General features: G+C 34.3%; 3 protein-coding genes and 1 long non-coding RNA gene across 7 annotated transcripts; 2 read left to right on the plus strand and 2 right to left on the minus strand.

Annotated features, from left to right (window-relative positions):
- Positions 1-7: 7 nt before the first annotated feature.
- On the minus strand, positions 8-4,634 carry LOC105831453 (N-terminal kinase-like protein). Of its 3 annotated transcripts, none has more exons than XM_012671588.2 (13): positions 4,495-4,634; positions 3,788-4,003; positions 3,459-3,605; positions 3,250-3,381; positions 2,945-3,156; positions 2,727-2,817; positions 2,163-2,645; positions 1,860-2,081; positions 1,511-1,763; positions 1,254-1,424; positions 855-1,135; positions 302-410; positions 8-222 (listed from the first exon to the last, which is right to left on the minus strand). In XM_012671588.2, the coding sequence occupies exons 2-13, from the start codon at positions 3,899-3,901 to the stop codon at positions 89-91; spliced, it is 2,349 nt and encodes a 782-aa protein (XP_012527042.1). In that variant the 5' UTR covers positions 3,902-4,003; positions 4,495-4,634; the 3' UTR covers positions 8-88. The 3 variants fall into 3 exon arrangements, with proteins under 3 accessions (XP_012527042.1, XP_028050977.1, XP_028050978.1); XM_028195176.2 differs by lacking the exon at positions 4,495-4,634 and adding an exon at positions 4,362-4,488; XM_028195177.2 differs by lacking the exon at positions 4,495-4,634 and having other exon boundaries at positions 3,459-3,616; positions 3,788-4,355.
- Positions 4,635-5,226: 592 nt separating this feature from the next.
- Positions 5,227-6,945, plus strand: LOC105831454 (putative OPA3-like protein CG13603). 2 transcript variants are annotated; one of them, XM_012671590.3, is made up of 3 exons: positions 5,227-5,434; positions 5,635-5,838; positions 5,923-6,945. In XM_012671590.3, the coding sequence occupies exons 2-3, from the start codon at positions 5,697-5,699 to the stop codon at positions 6,423-6,425; spliced, it is 645 nt and encodes a 214-aa protein (XP_012527044.1). In that variant the 5' UTR covers positions 5,227-5,434; positions 5,635-5,696; the 3' UTR covers positions 6,426-6,945. The 2 variants fall into 2 exon arrangements, with proteins under 2 accessions (XP_012527044.1, XP_028050979.1); XM_028195178.2 differs by having other exon boundaries at positions 5,229-5,434; positions 5,649-5,838.
- Positions 6,946-6,991: 46 nt separating this feature from the next.
- Positions 6,992-7,550, minus strand: LOC114255722. The gene is made up of 2 exons (XR_004964135.1): positions 7,462-7,550; positions 6,992-7,374 (listed from the first exon to the last, which is right to left on the minus strand). It is a non-coding gene; the product is annotated as an uncharacterized LOC114255722 (long non-coding RNA).
- A 250-nt stretch (positions 7,551-7,800) lies between these two features.
- Positions 7,801-12,287, plus strand: LOC105831449 (GPI ethanolamine phosphate transferase 1). Its single transcript, XM_012671583.3, has 8 exons — positions 7,801-8,309; positions 8,630-8,850; positions 8,924-9,149; positions 9,232-9,517; positions 9,784-10,228; positions 10,369-10,705; positions 10,901-11,282; positions 11,522-12,287. Exons 1-8 carry the CDS (start codon positions 8,098-8,100, stop codon positions 11,948-11,950), a joined length of 2,538 nt encoding a protein of 845 aa, XP_012527037.1. The 5' UTR covers positions 7,801-8,097; the 3' UTR covers positions 11,951-12,287.
- Positions 12,288-12,316: the final 29 nt, after the last annotated feature.

Raw genomic sequence — 12,316 nt, forward strand, 5'->3', positions numbered from 1 at the left:
AAAATACTTTCATCGTATTGTAATATTTTTAATAACTTTTTTAATGTACAACAGAATGATTAACATACGGCGCGTTTACTTGATTCACTTAAATCTTTTTCGCGGCTGGATTGACTCGCAATTTCACCGCACGTTTTGCCTCCATCTGCCTTTGCCTGGCTAATTTGCGTTCTTCTCTCTTCCTTCTCGCTTCTTCGTACTTATTGTTTCCACTAGGAACGCCTACATACAAAAAAATTTTCAATAACTTAACGAAATTTATTATACTTATGTATGTGCTTAAAAATCAAGTCAAATATACTTGGTTGGTCTAAAGGTTGAACATCATCGAAAGACTGAAACTCCGAATCTTCCCATCCTACCTCGGAAGAATCATTTTTGTCTTGAACACCTTGGGTTGTTTCTTCTTCCTAATAAACATAAATATTCTATATATTGCCGAGAGATGACAATATCAAAAATATACAATTATTTGAATAGCCAAATTATTCTCTTTATATTTTAATGCTAATGTATTCATATACAGTGTACAAAATTCACAGCAATACTGAATTAATCCAGAACCAATTTTTGTTTAATTTGGGCGACATTATTTATATTAATATGTAATATTTATTTTATAAATGTTTAATCATCTTTCTAAGCGTTATATAATCCTAATTGGAATAATTTCTTTAATCGGTTATAATTTAAATGCTATTAATATATAAAATCATTTGTTACAAAAAAAAAAGATAAATTGACTGAAGAATTCTACTATTATATCCAACGCCCGTACCACTCGCATTAACATATCAGGTTAGATAGGATATCCAAAAAGAACTTTAAATATCATAAAACGCTGAGTAACAAACCGGTTCTTCTTCAAGGCTGGTCCACTGTTCATTAGCCTTAGAAGAGTGGCCGGATGATGGTATACTACTGGCTGGATTCAATGGCACCGATGGTGTAGCGATAGATTGTTGCTCCATGTCTCCCCAATTATCGGCATCCCAACAATCCCAATCGCAATCGGAATTTGTATTTTGAGTGTTTTGCGTATCGTGCTCGTGGTCGGGATCGAGGGAAGTCATGCTTGTCGCGCTGCTTGTCGTTGCAGTAGTACTAGCGCTGCTCTGGGAACTACTGGCTTGTTCTAAATTAAATTTTTTTAATGTCAATATATGAATGTATAAAGAAATTAACTATTAAACGAGTTACTATGGAAAAAAAATGCGAAAGAAATAAATATAAAAAAGATGATTAATGCTGACCTAAAGAAGCGGGTTTATTTAACAAGATTCTAGATGTGCTATGAGCATTTGACGATTTTGGCGTGTCTGATTGACTGCGATAAAATTTCGCCGTGACGGCCGTAACGGCCCATCCGGCCCATGTTGCTGCGGCATTGCTAAGACTAGGTGTTGCAGTATTCACATCCGCCTCTACAAACATTTCGGTAATATTAGAGTTCAATATTTTTTTTTAAAGAATAATCTAATGAAATACTAGTATTATATGCAATGCTCACCCATTGATTCGCGAAGACCAGGATCTTCGGAAACCGTCTCAAGTTTCGATAAAAAACCTCGAATGATCCGGAATGCATTATCTCGTACACCTTTGTCCATGTCCGTGGTAAGTGGACACAGAGCCGGTAAAATGCGATTAGCAACTTCCTGCAGCAGGAAATATTGCTGCGTTGCGGCCAGAGCTAATATACTCGCAATTCTAGCTGGAGGAAAAGGATCGCGAGTTCCACGGATAAATGCACCAATTAATACCTAAAATTGTGTTTATTTAATAACATTTTATGAATATATTATAAATCATTTTATTAATTCTCTTATTGGTTCTTTTACAAATATGGCTGACTTTACTTTCTGCCTTATCTGAGGGTGAAGATGTTGAGCAATTTTTCCAAGGCAAACTGTAGTATTTGTGCGAATTCCGCCTTGTTCGTCTTTCGATTGAAGTTTCGCAAAATATCTTAAAGTCTCGACATTAAGATTATTATAATCTAACTTTGGCGCTAAGTGTACAACCGATCTTATCGTTTCTTCCCTGATTGCCGGATTTGTGTCAAGGAAGCCCCTTGCTACCTGTATAAAAATATTTAACACATAAAAAACATAAAGTCTAATTATTTAAATAAAATCACAACATCCAATAAAGCTTTTTACCTGAGGAAAAATGGCTTCGTTAACTGTAGCTGATTGCAAATGATCGACGAATCGATCCAATTGTTGCAGCAATCGTAATCTCGTCGCTCTATCGTTCGACGCGAATAATTTAACAACACAGGGCACCACTCGACGCTGGTACTCAGCGTCAGGTAATTGAGAGCCCAGTTGCAGCAATGGCGGTAACACAGCGCTTCCAGCGTCTCCGAACTCGAAAGCGGCTAGTAATTGCGGCAGAATTTTGTGCCGGCCAACACCGTCGGGAAACGAATCCAACTGCGTCGCCAATTGCGAGAAAAATCGCCCTTTCTCGCCTCTTTCCTTCATTTGGATTTCTTCCAGGAATAAAAGGGCATCAACAAGATTATTTTTAAAGAAACCACCATTACTGCGACAACGCGCTATCACATCTGCAGGATTTGGTCTTCCCTCTGGATTAGCTCCCGTTAGCTCTCGATACACTGTCGTTATTTGCTTCGGAATCTACGAGAATAAAAGATTATGTGCATCAAAACGTAAGAAATTACGGTCTGATAAAAAACATAAGACAAACAGACAACTTACTTGATTTGTAATTTTAAGTTGCGAAGAGCTGTTGAGAATACCATTGTATGTTTCCCAAATCAGACAGCCAAGTCCCCACATGTCAACTGAGCTAGTTTATATTTATTTATTTATTAGTTTCGTATTAATATTAAATCCAAATATATAAGCTCCTCTAATATATTGTATTATTTCTACTGTGTCTATCAAGTTTGGATAAAATTAACATGATCATTTACCATTTAGTTGCAGGCTTTAGGCCTTCTTTAGCCTCTGGTAGTTGATATACTTGAAACATAGAGGGTAAGAAATTGTATGGCGTGTCTATAGCCGTCATGTACTCAACCCCACCAAGTTTCCATTCACCGCTCTCTTCGTTAACAAACACTGTCCACAGATTGACATTATTATGCCGTAAATTCCCGTCGTTATTTAAGAAGTTAAGTGCCCTCTGCCATCAAATCGAAGTAATATGTATTATAGACCTCTCCTGTACTTGTTGCTTAGAAATCTGTTATGATACGTATGTTTTACTTATACGTACTGTGATTTGAAAAATACCCCAGGAGAAGTACAATTCCTTCTTAGACTCATTCTCTTTGTAATTGCATTTTTGTGTCAAGCGGTTATACAATGGTTCCACACGCTCCGTAGCTAAGTAAACCATTTTATCAGTCTGGAATAATAAAACACTAATTATATTCTTGCACAGAGAATACCACTATCATAAGCCAGTGCAAGTGCAAATCATACCTCAAGACTGTCAAGATATGCAAGTATACTTGGATGTCTAAGCGTCTTGAGTCTTTTCACAGCCAAACGGGCAATGTCCAGTTGTTGTTCCCCACCATTTTTTACATCAAAGACAAAAACCGAAACATCCTCACCTGTTGTGGTACCCTGTGGAAGATCTTACAAGGATAAAAACAATATTTTCATCCATATATTACAAGTTGGATGACCTCTCGGTAATGCCAATTAATTTATTTATCACGATAAATGATTGAAGTGACAAAATAAATGATTGAAGTAACGCTTTGTTCAGGCTTCTACATCATTTAATTGCATTTAACTAAATTTACCTTTCTTTTGGCCCTGTGTATTGTCCAAATACTCTTGTTCTCCAAGCCCGAGATAGGCTCCCCGATGTCGTACGGGAAATCCTTGGCGGGATCTCTCGAAAAGAAAGACCACATTGTGGAGCTTATACTCTTTCTATTCGTGCATACAGACCAACAGATCGCACTCAGCCCTCAATATGACGTTATCATTCGCATTGGCAGCGATGCATCAGATCACTGCAAAAGTGCAAAAGTCACTGATTTTTGCGCGTTGCAAATGCGTAAACACACCGGAAAAATTATTCATTTATGACGTGGCATCTCTCTATTAAACAAACAGTTCCGATATAGCTTAACGCAAGTCCGAAATATAGGTTAAGTGGCATATCGAGAAAGGAAACAAAAAATACGAATCCAAACTTTCGTCCAAGGATTGAGTTTAGAATCGTGTTTCTCTGAGGAGTCGAAGAAGTATACGCAAATAATCGGAAATTAAAAGTCACCGGAATGCTACGCGCGATTGATTTGACAGAAAAGACGCGAGCATACTTCGCTCGATCCGTCAAAAAAATAAAAGTCAATTTCTTTTTTCTACTTTTGTTTATATTTATATCTCTTTTATACTCGTTCCCATTCGCGTGCGTGATTGAGTTACGTATTTCGAGAAAGAAACACCGAGGAAAAGCGGTTATCTCCGGTTTACTCCGAAGTATTCGACAGAATCACACCTTGCACGACGACACGCGCGATAACGCGCAGCACATCATGATTCTGAGTCTGACGTCTCCTTTTAGTTCGACCAGTCGCCTATTTTTCCGCGCTCTCAAAATGAGTCGTGTCATTGATGGAAGTAGTGATGAGAGTAGAAAGGAATTTCGAAAGATGCGAAAACGTTGCGGGAGCGTCGAAATAAACGTCGAAATATCGATCCCCCCCGTGTGAATCTGATCCCACCGTCCACGCGATGTTTCCAGCCGCCCCGCACGGACTGGCTGCCCCGCGCTCCTTTCGAGAGTATCAGAATGGGGAGGCAGAGGAGGCCGTTTGTCCACGTTCGTCTCGTGATCAAATCAAATTAAATTGGATCAAATGTGCGTTATATAACCGTGCATAACCGGCAACACTACGAAATAGAATAGTCTGAGGATAGGATATTTTTCCCTGAATTAAGTTTTCGTCATTGCAAGCAATTTTTCATAAGAATAACAAAGTTAAAAGAATTTTTAGGGGAAGAAAATATGGAGGTTTATAATATTTTTTTAGGAACTGCATTGATCTATAACAATAATTTTTTGTTATATTTACTAAAAAATATAACCTCTGATAACATTACTGCGAGTAGTGTGAGCTCGATTTTGATTTTTGGGACAGTTTTCATGAATCTGTTGTGTTTAGCAGCAGCGACATGTCGCTCTCTCTCGCGGCTACTTTCGGTATATCAGCCATACCAGGATCCTTGGGCCGAAGGCCGCATCTGGCCGGATCATCACTTCATCAGCAACCCCAAGAGGAGCTATTTGTGAAGATGATGGAGTTCGCGTTTGATCTGGCAGATCTCTGTTGACGGAGAAAAATATGCTTTGCAGCGATTAACCTGACGACACGTGGAGTTTCTGTCATGAAATAGATCGTCTCGTGATAGCTATATTCTGTAATAAATATTCAAAGGTGAGATGACACGAGTTGCGATCGTGAAACAGGACAGATCAGATCGTTCGGCTCATGAATCTATCACGTGTTTTGCATTTGATATTTTTATACCATTTCATTTAACACATATTTTCAACAATGAGGTAACGAATCTTGTGTGATCTTACGTGTATTATACGTACACGTACGTACATGTACAAATATGTACATGTACATAGGTTAAAACTTTTAGAACACTAAGAAAGCAGATGAGAAGCTGCTGTGATAGTAATTGGAAAAGATGCCGGTCGGTGTATTTCCAGCCCTTAAATTGGGCGTGCTGTTTGTCAAGCAGATCAGTAAACCCCTAGCAAAATTTCTGGTCAGTCAAGCCAAGAATCATCCTATTTTCAGAACTTATATCATCATACCGCCAGCTCAATGTGAGTGTTTACTTTTTTCATGTGCTGTAAAGATTTGTGTACCATTGTTAAATATAATCTTGTCATTGTTTTGCATATTTATAGTTTATCATTGGGCAGAAGTAAAAGCAAAGATGTATGTTATGAACCTTGGTAAGCCTACAAAAGTTGCCAAGTTGAATGAAACTATGGCGATTGAACTGGGTGCCAATCTTATTGGTGAGCTGATAATCTTTAGTGTAGCTGGAGCATGCGTGATATTGGAGTATAACAGGCAAGTCTTGAAAGAGGCAAAGAAAGAGGAAGTCCGTCAGATGCAAATACAGAAGTTCACAGACGACATTCAATCGTTATATAACACCACATTGCAACAGGAAGCCCAAATTTATTATCTGCAAAGCGCTGTCAATGAATTAGCAAGACATGCGAAACATAAATTACCCGAGTTGCCAGTTTCATTGCAAATAAGTAATAGCAGTAATAACTCTGAACACAATAGAAACAAAAATTCAGCGGAAGCAAACACGGAAAGTGAGAGCACACCGTTGATAGAGCGTGCTATAGTGTATTATAACAAGGAATTGAAAAGAGATAAGTCGCTTAGCTAAAGATTTATACCTCTTTTTGAAACTTAATGGCAGGATTGGGAATATTATTTTATTAATGTTGTATCACAAAAATGATAATACATTATCATTATCACATATATTGTACATTTATAAAGTAACAACAAAAGTAATGATAAAAATTCGTTATCGTTACAGATAGGAAAAAGTAACGATTGTTATTTTAAAAAAAGAGTAATGGCATTATAAGTAACATTTTACTTCCTGATCCTGTATAATACATATGTATTTGGAAATATATAGATGGCAATTGGTATTAGTATTAAAATGAGATACATTCATAATACTGATATGTACATAACAAAATTTAATTCTGCATACAGTATATTGCAATCTGTTTTTGGATTGTGATTAATTTATGTCAGTTTTGAACAAAGATTTAAATATTCTTCTGTAAAGAATACTTATCTGCCCTGTATACTTATATATGTATCTACATAACTTTAAAATAAATGTAGATAAGTGTGATTTAATAAAATTTACACAGAAAAATTTATAATAATTTGCAGCCTTTTCTGTATATTTGGTTTTTTATTTTTTTTTTATAATTTTTCATAATTAATGCATATATATTATAAATCAACAAAAATTTATTGCATGAAAATTATATAGCAATAAATATTTAAATATAAGCTGCGTTCCAATATTCACTGCCACTACTGAAAATCATCTCTGTGAAGTTAACCATCCAACTTCAGCTTTATTAATTTTCACTAATTGGTATCGTTTGGTGGTCGTTTAGTGGTTTTTGGTAGTCCAGTTAAATCATTTGGTGGTTAGTCGTTCTCTTGTAATATAAAAAATAAAATTTAGGTGTGAAGTTAGCCCATTGTTTATTTTTGCACCAATTTGAATTTCAAGTAGCTCATTCAATCCGCAATCGTTTGGTGGTCGCGAACGAAAACGTTTGGTGAACCGTTCAACCGTTTTCCTAAAAATGAGAAAAAAACCGTTTTTGAATGGCATCGTTGCAAAATTTCCTAGAAAAATATTTTTCATAAATATTCATCAACTTAACGATTAATATCTCATTTCCCGGGGCAGAGCGACGCTTTTTTCTGCCAGATTCGTTTGTTTGAAGCAAAACTGCGTCGAATAAGCATAATTATATCGATATTTGAGTGCGAGACCCGGTTTGGACCCGCGCGCCCTTAACAGCCATGGTCTGTTCTTTTTCGCTGCACTGCTGCACTAATGCAACAAGTTAGAATGAGAAAAAAATATATTTTTCTCACTTCAACTTGTTGCATCAGTGCAGCTAAAAAGAACAGGCCATTCGGTAAATTCTAGACAATGAAAGTACACGTGCGTGCGCATATACATACTCATCTGTATTGCATAATTTATTTATCACAATCAATAACTGAATTCTTGTATAAAGACAAAGAAAGATAAAGACACACAAAATATATAAAGCGCGACACTATAAAATACAATTCTAACACTTTTATTGGATATCAATGTATTTTTGAATCAATGTATACACTTTTGATGTAGTTTTGTATGTATAATATTGTATTGTGTCAAATCTCGTGTCACTTTAATCCTACACATTTTAAAACTCTCGAAGATGTTTACGAAAAGATAGAGGTTATTAAATACTGCTGATTGTAAATTGTTCGATTCGAGAAAGCGCAAGGAATAGTGGATCAAAATGAATAATAATTTTTGGTTTGCTCTATGGGGGTTAATTATGCATATAATTCTGTTAGTGGGTGTGATGGATGTAAACTTTCATTCACCCATTATTAAGGAATTGCCAATTGTACCAGCGCCTAGTGGAGCCCCAGCTAAAAGACTGCTGCTTTTTGTGGCAGATGGTCTGAGGTTTCAGACATTCATAGAAAAACCACCACCTTATCTCAGGTATTTTATTAAAATTTAATCTCATTATTCAAAAATATACAACACATTACTTCTATTATTTCATGCAACTTTATGTAATTATTTACTTCATGTATTTTTGTTAAAGTACAGTAAAAATTAAATTAATCTATTCTACTTAATATATACTATGTATTAACAAATTTATTAATAAAATTATTAATGAGTTTAGTTTTATTTTTAATACAAATATTATATAAATTAAAAAACTTGGCAAAATAAATCTTAATAAGAAAATTGATTTATTATATTTTTGTTTCAATATTTATTATATTTTATGAATAAAATATTTAATTTTTTAGAGATACAATGAAAAATAGAGGTGTTTGGGGAATATCTCACACAAGAGTGCCTACTGAATCAAGACCAGGACATGTTGCAATTGCTGCAGGATTATATGAGGATCCTAGTGCCATCTTCAAAGGATGGCAGCAAAATCCAGTGGACTTTGATTCAGTCTTCAATCAAAGCTATGCAACCTGGGCTTGGGGTAGTCCAGATATAATACCAATGTTTACAAAAGGTATTTTAGAAAGTAGCAACATCCATTGATTTACATTACTTCTCACGCTTACATTGAAATCTCGAAAAGATAGGTAGCAAACGAAATGTTCATGGAAAGAGTTATCCAGCTACCTGGCAGAATTTTGATGCAAATTTAAGTAATGAGACAATACGTTTGGACTCCTGGGTGTTTGATGCTTATTTGGAATGGCTGCAATCCCCAGTGGCCGACGTGGTGAAAAGTCAGAGTGGAATTATTTTGTTTTTTCATCTGCTTGGATGCGACACTCTGGGACATTCTAAGAAACCACATTCCAAGTATGTAACTTGTTTTAGACTTTTTATTTTAAACTGCTTTTAATGTGCAGATTTACTATTAAAAAGAAAATTTTTTGATCAGAGAATATGTAGAAAATATGAACTACGTTGATAAGAGGATTAAAGAGGCTGTGAATATAACAGAACACTTTTTTGGAGAGAACACTACTGCTTATATGTTTACATCGGATCATGGAATGACCGATTGGGGATCTCATGGGAGTGGCCTGCCATCTGAAACTGAAACACCGTTAATCGTTTGGGGTGCAGGAGTAAGATCATCCGGCTTTCGTCAAGATGTTGAACAAGCTAGTATAACTCCCTTGATAGCATCTCTAATAGGAATTCCCATTCCTATAAATAATGAAGTAGGTGTTTAAGTAATTTATATTAATTCTATTAGAAACATTAGACTTATGTTTAAAAGAATATGTAATGAATACATAAAATAATTATAGAATAGTTTAATTTTTTTTATTATACCTATTTTATATTTTTACAATAATTGTTTAATTATGTGTTTAATTATAAATAGAACATAAGAAATTTTAATCAATTAAAACAGTTAAAAAAATTTTAATATTATTTAATATATACATGTGTAAAATATCTACTCATGAAATACTTTTTTTAGGGCGCACTACCATGGCAATATTTTGATAGGAATTATTATGAATATGTCGCACATTCTTTACTCAGCAATGTAAAACAACTTGCGCACCAAATAACCGGAAATCGCGTGATAAGTTGTCAAAATAGTAGCGAACAAGACTGGCGAGAGACACAGTTAAATGACAAAATTCGTAAAGCCGAACAACATCTTAGTAGAAGAAATGTGATGGCAGGAATTCAAGAGGGCAATATGGCAATTAGTTTTAGCAAGGAAGCCTTGTTACATTTTAGACAAAGTCAACGAATACAATTTTTAGTATGTTTATCGATAATGTGGCTCGGCTGGATAGTTATATTATTTTTTAAAATAGCTGAAACAAAGCGTCAACATTCACGACCTTTTCGATTGAAATTATTAAATGTCGGATTCCCAAGTCTACTAATAATAATATTGGTTAGACATATAAGTGAGTAATCATTTTAAAACATGTTAATAATACATGAGTATTTTTAGTGTTAATTTTTAATAAATATAACTTATGTAAAATTTTATTTGAAAGATGGACATTTTATTTGTGCTCTAATGTATGTCAATTTTTGCTTACAGTGTCTAATTGTAGCAATTGGAGATTTCCAAGCTATGCATTCTTCGCTATAATATCTGCATGGCTTGCCGCTAATTCTTACTACATGTCGACATCTGCATTTGCAGATATTAATACAATGAAACTAGTCATAGATATTGGAGGCACACTGTTACTACTAGTGATGCTATTTGTTGGGTTAACATATAGATTTGCTCTTAGCATAGGAATAATATTGCTCATACTGATACAGCTAGCAAAATCCAAAGATGTAACAGCTTTTATGACTTGGACGTCGTTAGCACTATGTGTGTTTCCCTTACTGCCTATTGTGGAACCATATCCACGCGTTTATATTGTGTAAGTCTATCTTTCAAGTATAATCAACTCAGGCATTCAAAATTACTTTAAATAAAAAAGAAATATCAATATTTAAGTAATTTAAAAATCATATTTTTTTCTTTCTAATTGGTGATATGGAAAATGATACAAGACATATAGGAATTTTGTATAAAAATTTTTTAATCGATTTCATATTTTCTTTATCTGTTTCAGGATAATTGGTATATGTGTAGCAATAGGAATAGTAATTATTTATGAGGTGTCGCTAAGTCGGAAAATAATAGAAATTCTACGTTTAGTCATTACAAGTTTTGTGTGTATGGAGTTTATTGATGGTCGTTACTGGATATCGTGGATTATCCTACTGACTACACCACTGTGCATTTGGTATTATCCAATAGAAACCAAGAAAAGAACACTGGGCATAATGCTCGGATTTTTCTGTCCTCTTACGTTGTTGTCGACATCTTACGAGCCGCTCTTTTTCGTGACTCTTACATTCAATTTACTTAGTTGGCTGGAAGTTACCTCAACTACTTCAAGGAGTTCAGGAGAGCGAAGTATTACGGGAGACTTGATCAGAGCGGCGTTTTTTGTATCCTTTTATCATCTTTTAAAAAAATCTTTCAAATTTTATAAAATTTTCTATTATGTGTGGGTGATATTTATATCCCCTCGATTAATTAAAAATAATTAAAAATAAGATCAAAGAAAGTAAAGCATTAGGAAATTAATTTTGTGTAATACTTTTCTTTTGATTTATAAAATAACAGACAATTATATTATTACTTACATATATATATATATGTATATATCCTTAATATGTTATTATAGATGTTGTATGTATTATTGTGTTTCTTTGGCACAGGAAATATGGCAAGCATTAGTTCATTTGATCCGTCTTGGACACGCCACTTTGTCACCATCTTCTCTCCATTTTTAATGACATCTTTAATTATTCTTAAGCTTAGCATTCCTTTAATATTAGTGGGATGCGTGAGCTATTCTTTAGAATCAGAAAATTGTAAAAAACCTATATCTTTAACTGTTCTCCTTTTAGGTGATTGTTTGTCTCTACCTTTGATGTATTTTGTTACGCCGCATGGCAGTTGGCTTGACATCGGTACCGCGATTAGTAAATTCGTCATTGTCATTTCTCTTCCTTGTCTCTTTGTATTGTTAAGATGTCTTTCACGTCCACTTATGAAACTGAACTTTGCACGAGTTCGAGTCGGTCTATCTCAAAAAAAGCACATTGTGTAGATTTTTTTACGCATCAAACTAATTACTCGTGTCTATAAATGTGTTCGTTAATGCCATTACATTGAAATATTTAATTAAAGAATGAAAAGAATACACTTTTATATACGTGTATAGATGTATGTTTGACTGAAATCTATATTCTCTTATGCAATTTATTTGTATTACATAAAAAATAGATAATTATATTTATTATATGCAGGAAAATATATGTAAGTGTCCTTAGCGTCATTATTAATTAATCGTTCTTATTAATATACACAATTGATACTTTTTTATAGACTTGTCACTTATGCAACGTGTAAACGTGAAATACTATAAACATTATTTTTAAAAGGTACAACTGTCTTTTTATTGATATATTAAACC

The sequence above is a fragment of the Monomorium pharaonis genome, chromosome 7 (assembly GCF_013373865.1).
Source record: "Monomorium pharaonis isolate MP-MQ-018 chromosome 7, ASM1337386v2, whole genome shotgun sequence".
Lineage (NCBI taxonomy): Eukaryota > Metazoa > Arthropoda > Insecta > Hymenoptera > Formicidae > Monomorium > Monomorium pharaonis.